The following is a 21,092-nucleotide window of genomic DNA, read 5'->3' on the forward strand; positions in this document are numbered from 1 at the left end:
AGGTTATTGTAATAAAGTCTGAGGTGAGCAAACAATCTCCATGGTTTCATGCTGAGCAGGCTCTAAATGGAAAAAGAAAATGATCACATTTGATCAACCAGTTGCAGTAACCCATTGACTTTCATAGTCAAATTGCCAAGTGCACATTACCCATTAGCACGCACACGTTTCAGCTTCATTTGATGTGAAGTGTAAATGCTGGAAATGTCAATCTTTGAGATACATTAAAGACAGCCCATCACCCAGGCAGAAGAGCAGTTCAGTGACCCCGTCATCCTGGCTGTCCACGCATTCACTGTGAAATGATGCCAATGAGGCAGCAGGGCATTCTGGGTAGCACCAAGCTGTCTACTTCTTATAATACATCCATAGTCTACAGTCAGTGGCAGGCAGTACGCAGCATTACACCTCCACAGTCAAACTCATTTCATTAATGGGTCATTTCAGGTCTGGAAAGTAAGTTGTTGAAAGAGCTTCTTTTAAGGTCTTTCAACAATTATATATGTTCTTCCTGAAGGTATTTAGTTCCACCTGCTGTTCACATTGTAAATTACATATTTCCTGTCGCCTCTGCTGAACAGTGAATTTAATATGCTTTACAAGTGAGAAATACAGCAGTGTTACTCTGGGTAATGGCATCATCTAAATGACTTTACTAAATGTGACGCGTCTGTGCCAAGTTATATTCAGATTACTTTTATTTCTAACAAATGTCAGACTGAGGTGTCCTTCTCTTACGAGTATTAATTAAGTAAAGCACATAAAACTCGAACAATTGAACCTCTGTGCCATTAAAACATAACCAAAGCAACCCAGAAATGTAAAAAAAAAAAAAAAAGGATAAAAGAATTGGATGTGTTCTATAAGGTTTTGTTTTTTTCAGAATTAGCACTCGTCATACAGAAGATGATAAACTGCTCCCAGAAGCTTATATCAATCTGTCTTTCATACATTTCTACCCAACACTGACACCCTTAAAGCATTAGAAACATCTTAGTAGAATTTTACACAAGCGGAGAGTTCAGGTTCACAGGTTTTTAGCAGAGGTGAGAGAAAAAATAAACAGAGCTCCTGGTGTGTTTCTATCCGGTTGTGTAGTGAGAAGTAGACATTTCTCACCTGTTGACGGGCCAAAACGCTGCACAAACAGGAATAACATGTCAACCTGTCAGCAATGCAAACTGTGTGCTTAGCCTTAAAGTGAGCCTTTGACTTCAGGCTGAGAGGGTCACTGTGGCTTTGACAGAAAGTCAGAGGAAATGTGTTTGACCTGTAGCTCGTGGAGTTCACTCTCTAAATACAAGTTGTTGACAGTGACTCCCCTTTCCCCTCAAGATATATTAATTGGTATACTTTTAGGCACAACATGGACATAATTCATTACTTTATACGATTAAATATCCTTATAATTTAAAACAGACAACAACAAACTAAATAAATAGCATTAATTTGCCTATTTGTTCTTCTTTTGTCATTTTGGATAAAGAAACCTTTCTGACAACACTTGTTTGAATGCATTTTATTCCAGCAAACATGTTGTTGTGATACACTGAAGTAAAATATGTCATAATACTTATTTACAGTTATTCAGAGATTGATTTCAGCAAAAGTTACTTAACATCTCATCCAAACAAAAAAAACTCTGTTCTATACTTGTTTTGTAATCGGCGATATGATCAGTGCAATATCCTATAAATGAAGAACCCTTGCAAAAAAGTTAAAAGTACATTTTTAAAAAATCGTATTCTAAAGCTCAAATAATCTAGTCTTTGGGTAGAGGTACAAAAGCTAACTATTTCATTTATCACCAAATACTCATTTTGAGCCATATTTTGTATCCATATCTTTAAGAAGTAATAATTCTACATTAAAAAACCAAACTAATCCAGCACATTAAGATTGATTAAATAAATAGCACTCAAAAAATGTGTACTAAAAGCAGTCATAATAGAAAAATGTGGTGACTCAAAAAGATGCATAGTTTCCACATGCAGGTCCATTCACTGTTCCCAGTCAGGCAAAATCCTTCATATTTACAGCAGCTCAAGGCTTTCTGCGTCTGGAAAAAAGGAAACAATAAGAGCACAAACCTCAATAACCTTCATTTAAAACCCAATGCAACAGCTGGACTCTTATATAACACTACATGGTTAACAATCTTTTGGCACAAACACACACTTATTAGCTTACTTTTGATACCCAAGGTTTGAACTTGTGCTGGGCACTGGAGCCTGATGGGAGGGGAAAAGATGAAGAAAATAAAGATAACTGCACAGACATCAAATGATCCAATTTATATGAAATCAGGAATTCTCTTTGAAAGATAGTTAGCTACAGACCCTAATCATTGATACCCGAGTAGAATCATGTTGTAAATTGCACACATACAGGATAAAGTTGAACAGCAATATCATATTGATGCCTTGTGTGTTCAATTAAGAGCTTACCCTGTTTTCTATGTCCTCCATATGAGCTGCTCCATCTCCAGACCCCGAGTGCCTCTTGCGACTGAAACAAAACATTTGAGAATGATTGGCCAACCTTGAACTTTCTTTTACAAATTACTCACAATAGATGTAGTCTTGGGAGGAGGAGCTTAAGCCAAAAATAATTTGTGTCTGTCTTTTTTCAGTTTAAGAGTAAAACTACACATAAGTGACCAGAATGTTTATCCTATCAATTTGTTTCTTACAGAAATATCTAAACCTGTAGTACTTTGGGCAAATACTGTACCTTGATGCCATTGCGCACTCTTGTTTTAGTGTCTCAATGTCAGTGAACTGCACAGCCTGTCCGCCTCCTCTGGTCTTAAAAACATTGCCCTGTGGAAGTTCAAAGTAAAAAAAAAACTCACACAAAAGGAGAATACACAACAAAACCCTTACTCACAATTAAGAGAAAACATTTAGCTGTGTCCCGGTAATATAAAAACAGGACCTGAATTTGAAATCAAACACAATGTGATTAAGTCAAAGTCATGCAAGATATAAAATAATCTGTCAAAGTCTCAAATTAAGTAATTATGTAATTTTACCTTGATCAATTTGGTCTCGATCTCCCCGTCTGAGGCAAGCTCTTGATGTCTAAGCACATACTTTTGGCATTTAGACAGAGCTTTCTCGTTGGGGGTCGACACCTTGATTGAATTGGGTATGATTGGCTGCATGACAGTGTCTAGGTCCAAATTAGAAGCAGGTTTGTGGTCTACCCATTTCTCCCCACCCGCAGAGTGTGAGCGCCTGTGTGTGGGACGAACTGGAGGGGCCGTCTGGTGATCCCAGAGTGAGAAAGACAAACCAGGAAGTTATTCACATGTGACACCAGGGACCATTACGGGGTTAGTGGTGAGTGTTGATCACGAGAAGGTGTTAGTGTTGAAAATAAATGTACTACTGAAAGGCCGAAAGGGACAGGTGCATGTACTAGAGAATTCACCATAATATTTTTCTTTTAGGGGGATAAGTATTTTCATATGATAATGTAGCACTTCTGGAATGACATCCCAAACAATATTCTGGCCTTCCAGTAATACCAATTTTCATAAAGTAACTAAAACACACTGCAACCAAAGCAGCCCTGTAGAGTGGATAGGAATAAACATGCAAAGCGGCGCAAGAAAAGTGTGATTTGCAGGTTGTGGATGTATCAAAAGCTCAAGTGATGTCTCGTTGTTGTTAAAATGGCATCTGGTATACTATAACATGAGCAGGTCAATAAGGAGCTCCACTGTTATTTTGTAAGGCCCCCTTGTTGATGGAACTTTTGATTTCTATATGGTGATGGTGAAAGCTAGCCTGGCCCTGCTAATCAGATTAATCAAGTAAGACAAAATATTATTTTCTTTGCGGCAATTAATAGACTGGAAACTAGGACTAGATATGACAATAATTTAACAAATCAAAAGGAAATGTAAGGCTGTTTTTGTGCTTATTTTAGTGGAGAATGTCAGTGTTTGTCCTTTTAATTAAGTGGTGCTACTGAAATACGTAAAAAAAAAAAAACTGTGCGAGGGAAAAGCTTCTCTAGAGTGCACCAAGCAACAGAAAGAACTACAAACAAACTACTACTGCTACTACTGGGGCTCCCAAGGAAGGCAAGACGATTCACAAGCACGATGGGTCAGTCTGTCTTAAAGTCGGGAGGAACACCAGCCGACACTGATGCAGCGCTCCCACTTGATGCATTTCTAAACAAGCAGACAACTACTGATAACACTACAACGAAGCAAGCCTTTAACTACAAGCTGAACATCCTTAGGTACATCTAGGCTCCAACACACACTAACCCTGGTGCCTGCCTCTAGGTCGAGCCCATACACGGTCGGGGCGGGGGCCTCAGTGTCTGTGGCCCAGCGCTGGCCCCTCCTGCGACCCACGCTGCTGGCGCCTTGGTATGGGCCGGGGGTCCGGCTGCTGCACTGGGGAGTCCCAAGCTGCCTAGCTTTGCTGCTCGAGTCTACAGGGCACTTGTGCTCCCAATCTGTGATGCAGGAGGCTACTGAGGGATAGACTGAGGAGGAGGAGGAGCAGGTGGAGGAGGAGAAGGTGGTGGTGGTGGTGGAGGAAAAGGAGGAAGTAGAGTGAGGGTCCTGAGCTGCCCTAACATTGGCTCTATTTTGGTGGGACGGAGTTTGGTTGAAGTCCTGAAAAGTGATGAGGGAATGGGGCCAAGCATTGTGGATGTTAGGAGCTCGAGAGGAACACAAATACAACAACAGAGTGACAGAGAAGAAGCTGCGGTGTACAGTAGAAATCTTGTTTAGATTATCACATGAATAATTAGTGGCATGCACATGTTCCACATTAAGTCAAGTTCAGGGTTCTTACACCTTTTCCAAAGTCAAATTCAAGCACTTTTCAAGCATTTTCAAGGTGCATTTTCAAGCATCTTACAGCTGTTGTAAATTACATATTTATATACACATACTTATACTTAAATGATTATTTCCCTACCTCACATTAAATCAGATGTTCTTTATGCTATAAACAACCAAATGTGTGTTTCATAATAGCATTCTACATGAGGATGACAAATTAAAAATGTTAGAAAAGAAAACTAAGTTTAATATTTCAAAATGTGTGACCCATCTGTACGTAGACTGGGCCTCCCATATAACCTGGCTGAGCCAATATAAAACAATCAGCCAAATAACTTTTCAATACATTATTGATTACTATTTTTGAGGTACTTTTAGGTTGGCAGTAAACACAAGTCAGAGGTAAATGATGTACTTTGACTCCACTACATGTATTTAATACCTTTAGTTACTTCACAGATGTGGATGAATGATGTGAAATATAATCAAGTGTTAAATCAGACTTTAGTTCCACCTGGAGTAAATTCACAAGCTACTCTGTAGTATACAAAGTCATTCAAACTAGCTGCAACTTTACCAGCTTTGAGAACACTTTCATGATCAATCATTATAAAACATATCATATACAATTATTAGGGATGCTCCGATCGCCAATTTTGGAGCCGATCGCCGGAATCAGTATCGGCCGATACCGATATCGCTCTCTTTTCCTCTCTCCCCCTCTCTCCTGACAGCCCGTCAGTATCTCCTGCAGCTCACTGATCCAGTAATGAGCGACCCGACAGTGAAGAATAAATATAATTATAACTAGTTTAGCTTGTTCGAGGTAGATAAAATAGCAAAGTGTGTTAGGTCTAACTCTTAATGTGTGTTCTGCTCCGCTCACCGGTCCGTCACAGCGGGTGGAGCTGCAGGATTTCTGCTTCACACACACACGTTGCATAGCGCTATTTTATTGTCATTTTCGGACACTTAAAATACTGCCAGACTAGTGAAGCCATTTTGGCGAGCTTGTTTTGCCGCGCACAGAGAAAAGTGTCATGTATTTTACATGCAACGATAGCCTAATCTAAAATGCTCTACTCTGGCGTACCTTTCGTGTGGTGCGTGGCTCGTCAGCGCAGACTCTCGCATCGTTATTGTTGCACACTTTGCAGGAGGCTACTCTTGGGCTTCGCTTGACCCTCGTCTTAGCCATGGCTTGTATTTGTCTTCTGCTAGCCAACGCTCGTTGAAACGGCAACCTCCTGGCATACTGTCATCTATCACTCTCATCAGAATGCCCAGGTCACACACTTAACAAAAACACTTGCCGGTCACGCGCATTGCGCGGGAAGGCCGGAGCGGAGCTGTTTTATGTAAAAGCGAAGCAATTAAGCGCGCTCAGACTTCTTTATTTTCTTTTAATCTAAAAAGCGAAGTAAAGCATTTACAATTTCAAGCACTTTATCCCAAATTCAAGCACCATTCCCAAAATTCAAGCACTTTTCAAACCTTGAAAACACCTCGTACAATTTCAAGCATTTTCAAGGATTTCCAGCACCCGTACGCACCCTGCAAGTTTCATAAGAGAATGATGACCTGGAGTAAGTGACTCACTTGAAGGGGGGATGGCGAGGCAGACCTCATGTGATCTCTCTCCCTCGATGGCCGCTCAGGCTTCTCTGGGTGCTCAGATGGGAACCCACTGCCGCTGCTGCTGCTGTTGCTCTCCGTCACGATCGCCTTCAGCTGCTTCAACTTCTCATCCTTCACCCACAACTTGTTCTGCATCTCCAGCTGCTTGGCGTTCACTCGCCTCTCCTAATTAGAAGAAGACGCCAGGAAACATAAAGAACAACGTGGAGGCATCAGAGAGAGCATCGAGATGGCTCTGGCTGAAAAGGGGTGACAAGTGGGGCCAGTAGGAAATGCAACTTGAAGACAGGCTGAGGTCTGATCAACCTCGGTCGGGTCGGCTGGAAGAGGGTGTCTGTTGCTGAACTGAAGAATTATCAAATCATCTAATCATTTACGACAAAATAATCTAGAGGAATTATGGCTCACATTTCTTGTTTCTTAAATGAAAGGATTGAATTTTTACCAAATTATTAGTTCATGTACCCGAGACTTTTTTACCTGATAAAAAAAGTTTAGGGTGCAAACATACAATAAAGTGAGTATAAGTAATCTACTGTTTTGGGGGATTTATTATTTTTCAAGCATACTTTTATAAAAACCTGTCAGTTTATATGTTTTACGTTCAGTTGTATAAACAAAAACATGCTTCTTGTATCAGTTCGTGGAGGGATATCAGGATCAGTGAATAAATGTTTTCCATTAATATTTGCATACCTAATATGGCAAAAAGTACTATAATCGCCCATTGGTTGTGTGTACAGTGTAACTTTGAAGACCAGCTTAGGTGAATAATGTAAAGTGGCATGCAATAGTACCCTTTAGGTTTGCCCTTTGCTGTAAACTGTGCCAGTAATTACTAAGCTGTGGTTTGACTCGTGTATCGTACATCCCTCTACATTCAGTTTAACCGTCAATCAATGTTTTGGTGTGGCCTCTATAACTTATTTGAGCAGTGACTGTATGCCATTCTAGGCTGCCAATACACAGACGGTCGACATCCTGGCATAAACATACATATAAATCCTACTAAAACATAAAGTACTGTATGTGCAATGCTCAATACTCCAACCTTAAAAATAGTAGGCTTGCTTTCAATAAGTCCACTTACACACTCCTTCTCCCACTTGTGCTTGGTGTCTGTCACCATGCCCTGCATGCGCTGCTCCATGCGCTTCTTCTCCGTCAGCTCTCTGTGCAGCCGCTGCTCCCGTGTCTCCAGCTCCTGCTGAAGGGAGCGCTTGTCCTGCTCATACATGTTGGTTGTCTTCTGCAGGATATCGATCTGAAGAGGAGAAGAAGTGGGAGTAACAAATAAGTTATACAAATCTTTCATTTTATAAGCATGTTAAATTTATGCAAAGCACACGTAGAACAAGGTAGAATAAGAGAGGTTTTTAAGGACACACCTTGTATTCCAGTGTTTTGGATTTTTTCTCTAATCGTTCCAGCTCAGACTTTTGACTGTTGATGACTTTTTCTTTCTCGCTCAGTTTGCTTCGTTGGTCGTGGAGGAACGTCTCCTTTGAATTGATCTGACTGTCAAACTGCTGAAGCATGGACTTCAGTGTACTGGCTGTGGGAGAAAAATGATTGATGCAAACGGTTAATGTTTGATTTGATTTTCTTCAAGTTACAAATTGATCTTTAAATATCCACTCAATGACAACAAAGACCCTGTGCCTAAAATCTGAAATAAAGTTGTTCCTGTAAAAACCAGACCAGTAGTTTGGAGAATGGGCCTGTACCAGATTTGTTGAACTGCTCCGTCATCATCTGACGGACACGATGTCTCCTCTCAAGGACTTCCATCAGGCGGGGCAGCGTCTGATCATCGGCCGGGTCCAGCAGATCACAGCGAGGCAAGGCTGGGAGGCTTTCCATCAGCTGATCCAGCAGAGCCGTGTCATCTACTGTGTGAATAACAACAAGCCATGGACAACTTTGTGTTAGATTAGTTATCTGAAGTTAAAACAGATACATTTCTGAAATGCAAATCTATCATGTAATGGCGCATTTCCACTACACGGCCTCGCTCGGTATGGCTAGGCCCAGGGGCGGACTGGCCATCTGTAGAATCTGGAGAACCACAGAACGGCCGGTCGTTTTTAAAAAAATTGTTTAACGTCATCATTTAAGTTGCGCTGACGGCCGACAGCGGCCGCTAATGCAGTTGTGTGGTTCTTATCTGTCAAATAATCACACACGAAGAAGAAAAAAGACCGGCCACACGAAGAGAAGGGATTAGACGCCGCGGCAGACGGGGAGAATGAAAAAACATGGATAAAAATCAAGAAAACGAAAAGAAAAAGGTGGGGCCGAGAAGGCAAGAGAAAAAAAGGGGAAGTCACTCGCAGGTGAAGCATATAAATGTTGCAAATTGACAGACCTTTTTGGCAGCAGCGGTGCTACAAGCACTATCAGCAGCAGCTTAGAACAAGTGCAAGATGATGAAGAGAATGAGCGCGAGTTCAGATATACAGCCAGCCTCCTGCGTTCATGATGAGGGACAGAGAGTTGAGCTGGTGGAAGAACCAGCTCAACTGGCACATACAAGTGCAGGGCAAGAGCAAGAGGTGGGTGAGAATTATCCCTTGAACTGCATAAATGCAGCCTAATAAACAGCTGATTTCTAATAACTAATAACAAATAGTCGGCTACTGTATGTTTGTGTGTTTACTGTTTTACTGATTTCTAATAACTAATAGTACTGTCTTTTTTTTCTGATGCCCACCCCCCTTTGGCATTTCATGTGGCCGGACTGGGTCAGTTTCCAGGGCTGAATTGTTGTCCCAGTCCGCCCCTGGCTAGGCCTCATTAGGACTGGCTCACTTTATGGCGCATTTCCATTACAGTTTAGGAACTGGGGTAGTATCTATAGTAACGCAGTGTAAACAATAGCTCTAGCTAATGCTATCTGCCTTAGCTAGCTATGTAGCTCTTCGGGGCTCCATAAAAGCATGGGTTGTCGAACATAAATGTAAGGATAAAATAGACTTCTTTGTTAGAAGTGAGCTTTAGAATAGATAGGGACACAACGCTTTCAAGCAAATAACAGAGCGTTAGCAAAAGCTTACCATGCAGGGACTCAAGTAACGCAGTTGCAGAGTCCAGACCTCCCTCGCTCCTAACGTTAGCCGGTCTATGGCCGTAAATAGCGTCCAACAGGTCGAACCACTTCCAGTTTTTCCTACCCGCACCACTCGTGCCGTTGTTATCCTTGACTAGGCGATATTCACTCTTCAACTTTTTTAGTGTTTCCCTACACTGCAGGAAAGTCCTCGAAAATCCGCGTTCGGACAACAGTGCAGAGACCTCCTGAAACACTTTTAAATTGCGAGTTGTTCCGTCGAGCTCCCGCTGGATTTTGTCGTCCGCAATTAGATGGAGGAACGTCGTCACTTCTTCGACTGACCACGGCGTGCTTTTTCTTGCCATTTGTGTAGCTCCTCTGTTTATAAAAATGCTGCAAGCTTCGCTAGGTATATGCGACGCTAGGGATTATCTCGCGCGCAACGATTGTGACGATTCTCTGACCAATCAGCAGTCGAGAGTGTTGACGTCACTAGTTTAGCATACTCAGCCCTGTTTGTTGGCCCGGAAAGAACCTCGATTTTATGGGGCCAGAAAATCTGGAAATAGTACCCGCTAGCCGGTACTACGCTAATGGCGCATTTCCACTACAGCACGGAGCTCGCTTTAAGCGTGCCGTGCCCGGCCCGTTTTTGGTTGCGTTTCCACTTAGCGTAGTTCCGGCTAGCAGGTACTATTTCACAGTTTTTCTGGCCCCATAAAATGTTGGTTCTTTCCGGGCCAACAACCAGGCTGAGTCGGGCTGAGTATGCTAAACTAGAGAGAGAATCGCTGGCAAGGGGGATACAACTACAACAAGATGAACATATTTGACCGTGATTTAATTGTAATACACGTTTCAAAATGATGCCGAAGTAACAACATACTGATACCGGTTAGTAAAAACCATGAATTAATGCTTTGACAAGTCTGCAGACAGACGGCAGGCAAAACACCTTTTAAAAATGCGTGTTTTCTAAATGGAGATCGGCTAAGCTAACGCAGAGTATGCTCCGACCGTCCACACTCACAACAACGGCCTATACAGACAAAAATAAACCAGCGACTGTATTCGCCATGACACAGACAGTCTGTGGTTTGTACTTGTTTAACTTTTGTCTAGTTTCTGAACAGATATGAGGAGCTGTGAGCTTGAGTGCTAACAGCTAACGGCTGATGTTGTTTTTCTGTGGTTCTCATTGAAGATGACGTCACGGCTCCGCCTACACTGCCTTACTATAGTTACTGCCCCAGCTACTAAACTGTAATGGAAACGCAGCATAAAGTGAGCCAGTCCTAACAAGGCCTAACGAGGCCTAGCCATGCCGAGCGAGGCCCTGTAGTGGAAATGCGCCTAAGTGGAAACGCAACCAAAAACGGGCCCGGCCCGGCTCGGCACGCTTAAAGCGAGCTCCGCGCTGTAGTGGAAATGCACCATAAGTGTACAGAGTTAAATGAAGACAGTATAAGAGATTTGAGGGGGGTTTACCTGCACTACCTGGACCTCCTCTCTCATCCATGCGACGTGTCATCTCATCTCTGAAGACCCGGTTTCTGTGTCTGCGTCCTGCAGTAAGGCCGCAAATTGGCCGGTCAACGGGCCGCGCCACCTCCACCTCCTGGGTCATCTCGGCAAAGCGCATCACCAGCTGCAGCACATACAATATAAATCTATTAGAAAAACACTTCAAAATGTCCTTAAAGCACATAGCCGTTTTAGAAGTTTCAAAGTGCCAAAAGTAGTCTTTGAGCTAGCCTGTATTTTGTCAGGACACCATTGGTAAAAATAAAACCATTAAGTATATATTTATAACTTTTAAATTAATTTGTAAAATGTTCCCCCGTGGTTTGACAGAAGTCAAGCAAGACACTGCGATTATAAGCCAGCCTTTCAAATGATAAGACATATTTGTTTTGAGAAAGCAAGTGAGATTAAAGAGAATGTGCTATATAAAATAAATAAATAAAGATTGAGATTGAGAATCTGAAATTTGACAAATATTTACATTGAAGCCATTCTGCAACACAAACTGTTTCTCACCATAGTTTCGTCGTAGTCATCAGCCTTTGGGTTTACACACACAATCATCCTCACTTTTCCTTCGCCATCAAAGTAGTTTTTAAACAGATGTGTAACTTTAGAGTCCCTGTATGGCACCATCTGGAAGAAAATAAAGGCTCTGTGAAACTGCATTTACTGTAAAGTGACCAATATGAAACATATAGAAGAATATTACACTAAAAAGAGATAAAACAGTTAAATCAAATTATACAATAATTAACAAACACCAACCTTGTTAGTTCCACACATCTGATTTTCACGCAGGACTTCCATGCACGTGCGCAGGGTCATCAGAGACTGGTTGATATTACCTGTAAATGAGACATTACTAGAGATGATTCTGGCCAAACATTAACATACGATTAAATTGTGAAGATACACAGAAAGTGCCTCTTGTTGACTTCAGACAGAAGCCAATAGTTAAGAAATAAACCGACCTGCTTCTCGCAGACGGCTTCCCTCTGCTCTGGTTCTGCTGGTCCGCTCACTGCCTGCCAGGTCCACCAGGCACAGCTGGCTCACATTCACCTGGTTTTTGTCCTGCAATGTAACAACATGCGGTTTGCATCACCAAATAGCGCCTGGATAGTGCGTAACACATGACTCTACTAATTTGGTCTGCTTTTTGTCACAGCCTGATTTGCTTAAATTAAAACCAGAAAGGCTAATTTGGCTTTAAATAAATAATAACCATGTAATATTGGAGCTGCACCACACCTGTAGTATGTGATCTCCGTCAGCATCGAGTGGAGCCTGGGCCAGCTTCACTGTGAACACACTGTGGGAGCGACTGGATTCACGGTTGAGTTCAGTATTGGCTATCCTCCTCTTCTTTTGTCCTGGAGACACAAAAGAGCATTATTAACAGTGACAGGAAACAATAATTCCTTGATAAATCATCAGATTGAATCCTGTCCGCTTGATGTGTAAATCTATCATGACTTTCTGATTATGGTCAAAACTGGCCTGCATGAGGCCTGCCTCATTTTATGCAATACAGACATTTAGTACAACTCTTTCATAATCAGTGTGTTAACAAATATTTATAGTTTCCATTATGAGAAGATACAAAAGTTAAGAATAAAAAACAGTTTGAAATAAGTTTGCAATCAGAATGTTCCTGCGCGTCGGGGGAACCCTCATGCAATAAGGCAAGGCAAGTTTATTTATATAGCACCTTTCAACACAAGGCAATTCAAAGTGCTTTACAAAAATGGAAGACATTAAGAAAATGGCATTTAAAATCAGTCATTAAAAAGAAAAGATAATAAAATAAACATTAAAAGAAAAAATACATGGATAAAAGTTACAGTGCAGTTTAAGATATGAATAGTTCAATTAAAAGCAGCGACAAAAAGAAAAGTCTTCAGCCTGGATTTAAAAGTAGTAAGAGTTGCAGCGGACCTGCAGATTTCTGGGAGTTTGTTCCAGATATTTGGAGCATAATAACTGAATGCTGCTTTACCATGTTTAGTTCTGACTCTGGGGACAGAAAGCTGACCAGACCCTGAAGACCTGAGAGATCTGGATGGTTCATAATTTAGCAGTAGGTCAGACATGCATTTTGGGCCTAAACCATTCAAAGCTTTATAAACCAGCAACAATATTTTGAAATCTATTCTTTGACACACAGGAAGCCAGTGTAAGGACTTCAGAACAGGAGTGATGTGATCCACTTTCTTAGTGTGAGTGAGGACTCGAGCAGCAGCGTTCTGAATCAGCTGCAGCTTTCTAATAGATTTTTTTAGTGAGACCTGTAAAGACACCATTACAGTAGTCGAGTCTACTGAAGATAAAAGCATGGACAAGTTTTTCCAAATCCTGCTGTGACATTAGTCTTTTAATCCTAGATATGTTCTTTAGGTGATAGTAGGCTGATTTAGTAACTGTTTTAATGTGACTGTTGAAACTCAGGTCAGAGTCCATGACTACACCTAGATTTCTGGCTTTATCTGTTGTTTTGAACATTGCAGACTGAAGCTCAGCGCTAACTTTTATACGTTCTGCCTTGGCTCCAAAAACCATTACCTCAGTTTTATCTTTGTTTAATTGGAGAAAGTTCTGACACATCCAGTCATTGATTTGTTCAATGCACTTACTCACTGTTTGAATTGGAGCATAGTCTCCTGGTGAAATTGTTACGTAGATTTGTGTGTCATCCGCATAGCTATGGTAACTTATTTTGTTGTTTTTCATTATCTGAGCCAGTGGTAGCATGTAGATGTTAAAGAGAACAACTCCAGTTTAATATTTAATAAAATACATCAAATAAAGTATTTAAAGAAGCAAGTAATTATGACCATGCACTCACCCTTCCAAAAGACTTCAAAAGCCTCTTCTGTGGATTTGACCTCGACCTCTGTGCAGCCAGCCACATACATGTTGTGATTCTGGTCCTCGCGGAGAATCTTGGATTGAGGTGCTCTGAAACAAGTTAATACAAATAGTCAACATACTGTAACTGTATGATGTGTCCTTTTAGTTAGACAAGCATCAAAAGCTCAAATGAAAAAACAACATGATGTTAGTACTAATAACATAAAAACAAAATACAATCTCCGGGGGTCACATTCAGGGGTACAGAGATTCATGCACACAAGCTTGGAGCCATTCAGGGATGTGTTCAGTTGTTACACTAATGGCGCATTTCCACTACACGGTCGGCCTCGGCCACACTCGGTACGGCTCGGTACGGCTTGGCCGCGTTGGGCCTTAACAGGGCCGACTCACTTCATGCTGCGCTTCCATTACAGTTTAGGAACTGGGGTAGTTACTATAGTAACGCAGTGTAGGCGGAGCCGTGACGTCATCTTCAATGAGAAATCCAGAAACACAACACAGCCGTTAGCTGTGAGCACTCAGAGCTCACAGCTCCTTATATATGTTCAGAAACTCGACAAAAGTTAAACAAGTACACACCACAGACTGCCTGTGTCATGGTGAATACAGTCGCTGCTTTATTTATGTCTGTATAGGCCGTTGTTGTGAGTGTGGACGGTCGGGGCATATACTGCGTTAGCTTAGCCAATCTCCATCTAGAAAAACACGAATTTTAAAAGGTTTTTCGCCTGCCGTCTGTCTGCAGACTTGACAAAGCATTAATTCATGGTTTTTACTAACCGGTATCAGTATGTTGTTACTTCGGCATCATTTTGAAACGTGTATTACAATTAAATCACGGTCAAATATGTCCATCTTGTTGTAGTTCTAGCCCTCTTGCCAGCGCTCCTCTCTCTAGTTTAGCATACTCAGCCCTGTTTGTTGGCCCCGATAGAACCACAATTTTCTAGGGCCAGAAAAGAGGGGAAAAAGTGGCCCCGCGCCGTGCCGCGCCGGAACGAGGCCTAGTGGAAGCACAACCAAAAAAGGAGACGGCACGACACGGCACGCTTAAAGCGAGCTACGCGCTGCAATGGAAATGCGCCATATGAGCAACAGCAGGGAGTCCTTGAAGACACCAAAATGACAAAAAGCTAAACAGCTACATTTATGCTATTTACAGGGATTTGGATTAATGGGGTGGAAATGCACTGACGACATATGGGACAGCAGCTACAGCCAAGTTAAATAATTAAGTAATGGACTTTCACTGGCCACATACATGAACTCATTGTTCCGTACAGGAGTGCCTCCAGCGAACCACCTGACAAAAACAGGACATCGTGTCAACAGAAAAGTGTTTCAAATATTAGCTTATTCAGCAGATACACGGAGCACAGTCAAAGTGTCTATGATACACACACACTCACAAATATTGGTGCACTACAACTAGAAAAACATCTTTAGATCACGTTAGTAGTGTTTCTTTGTGTGGGTTTAGTTGATGACAGTGCCAGATCAATAATAACAAATAACTGTTGTTCAGACAGTCCTTTAAAAAAAGCTCACGCCAATATGAAATGCTGCCTCTTACTTTGGTCTGATTGGGTCAAACGGAGCATCTTCGAGGAGATCATAGATATAGTTGTTGTAGATCTCGATGTAGGACACAAAAACGCTGTAACAGCAGTCTTCATCCACATTCTCAGATTTACACGCCTCTTCCGAGTTGATCATATCAGCCAACTCTGGGTCAGCCTTCTGCCTAAAATAAACCAAAAGAACAGCATTACATTTAAAATGTCATTTCCCTCTAATTTCCATTTTTTTTTTTAAACCATAAATAGTATAAAGAAGTAAAAATAAAGATACTAATAGCTACCTGGAGGATGGCGTTTTGGGCACAGTGGGCTGACTCTCTCGTTTCTGTCTCTCCAGGAGAGCATCTACTTGACCCTGGATCTCCATCCCATTTTTGTCATCTGGTTTAAACACCTGTGGGATTTATAAAAAACATCCATATAAATGTCCCAACCTTCTCAGAAAATGTAAAGCTCTTTTTTTAGAGATCAACTACAAAAAAAACATGAATGGATAAAGTCTTACAAATCTTTTGGCCTGAAAAGGGCCGATGCTGTTGAAGAGCATGTCTAGAGAGCGGGGGAGCAGTCCACCTTCCCCAGGTGATCCGGTCATGGTGAAGGTCTTACCACTTCCAGTAACACCATACGTAAACAGCAGACCTATGCACATGGAATATTACAATCACATAACCACCGTTCACACAGACAATTAGGACTGATTTTGCAGGTAAAATTATATGTAATGTCGGTCAATTAAAACTTGTGTGTGATGAGTATGTTATCCCAATCGTACTTGAATAATCATCTTGTTTTCAACTTATTTCCCTTTTTCGCACCAGGATAATAATAATAATAAATTATTTTATTTTTATAGCGCTTTTCTCGAACCCAAAGACGCTTTACATTTGGGGAAGGGTAGACAGACAAGGACAGGCAATAAAACAACAAAACAAAAAACAAAAACAAAACAGAAAAACAAAAAACAAAACAGAAAAGCAGTCAGGAGGAAGTTGGTTGAGAGGGGGGGGGGGCTTATGGATATACAGACTTGAAGAGATGGGTTTTGAGGCGGGACTGGAACAGGGTGAGGGACTCAGACTCACGGAGGTCTTGGGGGAGGGAGTTCCAGAGCTTCGGGGCTGCCACAGAGAATGCTCTGTCCCCAAAGCTCCGGAGTTTGGCCTTGGGGATGGAAAGCAAACCGGCTGAGGTGGATCTGAGGGACCGGGGTGGTTGGTAGAGGATGAGGAGGTCAGTGAGGTAGGGGGGGGGGGCCAGGTGGTGGAGGGCTTTGTAGGTGAGTACCAGGAGTTTGTATTGGATGCGGTGTGAAACGGGGAGCCAGTGAAGTTCTTTGAGGACCGGGGTGATATGATGCCATGATTTGGTGTGGGTGAGGAGTCTGACGGCTGCGTTCTGGACACGCTGAAGTCTATTGAGGGATGTAGTGCTGATGCCGTAGAGGAGTGCGTTGCAATAGTCCAGGCGGGAGGAGATGAAGGCGTGAATGAGTCGCTCAGCTGCGGGGCGGGTGAGAGAGGGACGGAGTTTGGCAATATTGCGGAGGTGGAAAAATGAGGTTTTTACAACTTGGCGGGTGTGGGGCTCGAGGGAGGGATCAAATATCACGCCAAGGTTGCGTGCCTGGGTGGAGGGGGAAACAGGGGTGCCATCGATGGTGAGTGTCAGGTTGGGGGTTTTGGAGCCGATGAGGAGGAGTTCAGTTTTATTGGTGTTGAGTTTGAGGAAGTTGTGTGCCATCCAGGATTTTATAGCAGTCAGACAGGATTCGATGTGGGTGAGGGGGGGGTTGTGGGGGGATTTGGTATATTAATGAGATTCTGTACGGTGCACATTTTATACGTCATACTTTAATGAACTTACCATTTTTACAATGAATAAGGTCCTCTATCAGAGGCTTGGCAACATCCTCAAACAACTCCAGTTGATTGGTATTAATACCAAATGCTTTTTTAAATGAGTACTGTGTCTGAAGGATGAAAAACAAAAACAAAAAGAGAACATGTGAATGGCATTCAACAGAAAATGTAGTACATTGCATTATAATAATAATAATATGTTAAACCTGTTAAAGAAAGGCTCAGGTGTCGGTTTGAAAAAGCGTTACTAAAATATAATTGTGGATTTGTTCAGTACGGCTGTATGATTTTTTTATTTGCTGAAAAATAACCATACAACGGACTTGTAAAACCATGTGGGTCATTTCTAGGGCTGTGCATCTTCACTGGTCTCACAATTCGATTACGATTATCCTGTCAACGATGCATACCAATGCGCTGCATCCTCAATTTTCTATATTACTGCACATGGCTTATTTTTCATCAATGCATACATGCAGTAAATACATATGAACTCTCTTTTTATTATTTAGAAAGTGCTTCAGAAATCAATAACATAAATGTCTTGACATTAATTTATAAACCAAAATTAATTAATTGTATAGGTCTAGCCTCCCTATGTGTGTGAAATTGTTCCATCCTCAAAAACTAAAAACTAATGCTTCTGCAGTCTAGCTGCAGCTTCTAGCAACGGTCTTCTGTTAAAAAAAGGACACTGAATGTCCTGAATGTGGCATCACACACAGGACTTGAGTCTGAACACAGCAGACAACAGGAGTATTTACAACAGCATATACAAACAAAAATAGTGCATGTGGGTGCACACTTACATTCTCTGTCTTACTGTTACATAAATCCCATGAATGTATGAGATTAAGTTAGCTTCATTATATCTCAATCAGTGATTAAGTGAATAATAAAGTTTCTATCGGGTCACTATCAGCCTGTCACTCATTATTTTCAGGGAGGGGGCGGGGTTTGGAGGAACAGAGAGGAGACGTGATCGCGGAAGCTTTTTTCCTCCTGCCTTCACAAACTTTACACACGTATATATCGTCTGAAAATTGCTAGAGGACATTCATACTCTGCAATCCAAGACTTAATTAAATCCACCAAAAACCTGACATGATTGTAACGCAATTATTTTTGAAAAACATAAATCCTTGTGTCTCTGAGCCGCAGCGACACGGAGTGATTCAGAGCGGGTCCTTCTGCTGTTGGTTCTGGACTGGTGTTCTTGTGTTGGTGGATAAAGCAGACTGCTCCGTGTTTGGTGCCGCTGTGCCGCTGTCACGTCTGTTCCCTGATCTCTGCATCACCGACCGATTTGATATTAAAGTGACAGAAAAAAAAACGTTATAGTAAAGCCGCGGCCCGCTTTCAGGAAGCAACGTTACTACGCTATAATCGATTATCTTCCGTCACTGCATCGATACCGGATCGTCCACGTCCGCATCGCAATGCATCGTAGAAGCGATTATTTTCAACACCCCTAGTCATTTCACAAAATGACTTGTCTTAGTAGAAAGCTGGTATTTCTAAGGTCAACAGAAATATATGTATCAGGTGCATTTCCTTATTCTTTGCACACTCACCTCTTTGTATTCCCCGTTGCGGTTGGCTTTAAGGCCGTCAGGAGCATGCAGCTGAATAGTGGAGTTGCTGATCATCTCAAGACAGCATTCCTCATCTTCTGCTCCGAGTGGACGAATACGGCAGTATACCTACAAAGATGAAAGAACAGATTTAGTTTAGTGTGATGAAGCCACCACAACTGCCAAACCGTAAGACTAAATTAGCCTATGATGTTGCCACAAACTCCATGTTTGTAGATAAAGTCCATACATGTCTAGTTCATTACATGTTACTTGTTAGATCATTACATGTCACTTGTTAGACGCTTTTATCCAAAGCGACTTACATACTCAATACTGTGGACAATCCCCACAGGAGCAATTTGGGGTGAAGTGTCTTGCCCAGGAACACAACGACATGCTGACTGCAGTGGGGTTTGAACCTGTGACCCCCTGATCCCAACACCAAGGCTCTATTCACTGCGCCACACGCCTCCATTTCAGACATAAATGTGATTTTATGTTGTGACTGTAAGAATCATTAGATTAAAACAACATCAATTCAGTTTTAGTTTAGTGTTGTGGTCAATTGTCTATGTGGTTGTCTCATGAGGGCTTGACACAAGCAGCCCTCTTACTGTAACTTTAGGGTGACATTGTTTAAGTTTCAGGAATGTCAAAGTAAGCAGTGTTCACTTACTCCAACAGGATCTTTATCTATGTTGGCTGCCTTTTTAGGGCCAGGCCTCCGAGGAGTCTTCCCTTTGCTGCAAGTGATACAGAAATATAGAATCAAGGTCAACAGAAAAACATATATGCTAAATGACATAATAATACTAATATACATTACATTTATTAGACACTTACAACTTTCCACAGAGCCAGGAACACACTATGGTCTTAGATATACTTTTTTCATATTAACTGAGGGACGAAGGCCAAACCAGGCCGAAACAGTACATATGTGATCACATTGATGTGGATGGCAAAAGGGTCAGCATACTTAAGGCCATATGGCGTCCGTGTAATATTCAGAGGTAGGAGAAGTACTCAGATCTTGTACTTAAGTAAAAGTAGAAGTACCAGAGTATAGGAATACTCTGTTACAAGTACAATTTCTGCATTCCAATTGTTTCTCAATTAAAAGTAGAAAAGTATTAGCAAATATACTTAAAGTATCAAAAGTTTAAGTACTCATTATGCAGATTTGCCCATCTCAGAATAATATATATTATATGTTTTGATTATTATTATAGATGCATTCATGTGTTATCAAAGCTGGTAAAGGTGCAGCTAGTTTTAATGACATTGTATACTGAATGTTACTCAAGGTGTAACTAAAGTCTTATTTAAGTGTTGATAATATTTCACATTATTGATCCAAATTAGTGGATTAGTAGTAGAGTACACCGTGTACCTCTGAATTGTAGTGGGATAAAAGTACAAAGTAGCAAAACAATGAAATACTCAAGTACCCTCAAGTCCAAATCCCACAAAAGTGTACTTAATTACTAACACCACTGATAGTATATTCTATGATATGTATATATTAAAACCGTCCTATCGTATAACCTACGCTGCCTAGCTATGTTAGCTCAGGTGTCACCAGCTAACGACAACTCACAGGTAACGGAAGAAAAAACATGAACATTGACATTTGCCACTTTACATTTAACATAAACAAAGCTCGACTACGTGTTTTTCTCTTTCACAGAGTTACAACAAGAACTGGTGTAATATTATCTTTAATGTTAGTGTTCTCATACACCGATATTGACCAGTTGGCAACAGTGACTAACGTCAGCAGGCTAGAACGAGGGCTAACGTTATGCTAACATGAGAAGCTAATACTATTTTACTACAGAACAAGCGCTAGCAGAATACCTTATATACCTCTCTCATTTTGCTAACACAATGCTAAGTTGTACATTGTTTGCCAGTTAGGTAGCTCAATATAAATATAAAAACACGGTGATACTCACTTTGGTCTTTGCATTGTTTGTGTTGTTATACTCCTCTCCACTGAACACAGAGCGCCTCTTCTCGATTTGAAAATTCCCTCTGTGACACGTTTCCCTGAGTGTCATATATTTTAACCAATCACACAGCAGACATGGCGGTCAGTAGCGGAAGTCCCGCCCCTTAACATCTAGCCCGATGTTACTTGGCTGAATCCATATATTTTGTATC

General features: G+C 41.5%; 1 protein-coding gene across 6 annotated transcripts; it reads right to left on the minus strand.

The window, feature by feature from the left end:
- Positions 1–1,504: 1,504 nt before the first annotated feature.
- Positions 1,505–20,977, minus strand: LOC117471167 (kinesin-like protein KIF23). 6 transcript variants are annotated; one of them, XM_034115969.1, is made up of 24 exons: positions 20,885–20,955; positions 19,603–19,669; positions 18,924–19,052; positions 17,354–17,459; positions 15,993–16,129; positions 15,769–15,881; positions 15,481–15,651; positions 15,169–15,210; positions 13,879–13,991; positions 12,285–12,406; positions 12,005–12,107; positions 11,799–11,878; positions 11,547–11,666; positions 10,995–11,154; positions 8,182–8,346; positions 7,843–8,009; positions 7,545–7,718; positions 6,416–6,619; positions 4,286–4,642; positions 3,035–3,268; positions 2,734–2,822; positions 2,448–2,508; positions 2,191–2,231; positions 1,505–2,059 (listed from the first exon to the last, which is right to left on the minus strand). In XM_034115969.1, the coding sequence occupies exons 1-24, from the start codon at positions 20,896–20,898 to the stop codon at positions 2,044–2,046; spliced, it is 2,985 nt and encodes a 994-aa protein (XP_033971860.1). In that variant the 5' UTR covers positions 20,899–20,955; the 3' UTR covers positions 1,505–2,043. The 6 variants fall into 6 exon arrangements, with proteins under 6 accessions (XP_033971860.1, XP_033971863.1, XP_033971862.1 ...); XM_034115972.1 differs by lacking the exon at positions 15,169–15,210 and having other exon boundaries at positions 20,885–20,977; XM_034115971.1 differs by lacking the exon at positions 4,286–4,642.
- Positions 20,978–21,092: the final 115 nt, after the last annotated feature.

This window comes from Trematomus bernacchii, unplaced genomic scaffold (assembly GCF_902827165.1).
Source record: "Trematomus bernacchii unplaced genomic scaffold, fTreBer1.1, whole genome shotgun sequence".
In the NCBI taxonomy this organism is placed as follows: Eukaryota; Metazoa; Chordata; class Actinopteri; order Perciformes; family Nototheniidae; genus Trematomus; species Trematomus bernacchii.

Bases quoted from the DNA above. Each gene is read 5' to 3' on its own strand.
- LOC117471167 (XM_034115969.1), bottom strand. The intron at 15,882-15,992 runs GTAAGACTTTAT...TAAATCCCACAG, and splicing joins CTTTTCAGGCCAAAAGATTT to GTGTTTAAACCAGATGACAA. The intron at 7,719-7,842 runs GTGTGTCCTTAA...TCTCCTCTTCAG, and splicing joins CCAAAACACTGGAATACAAG to ATCGATATCCTGCAGAAGAC.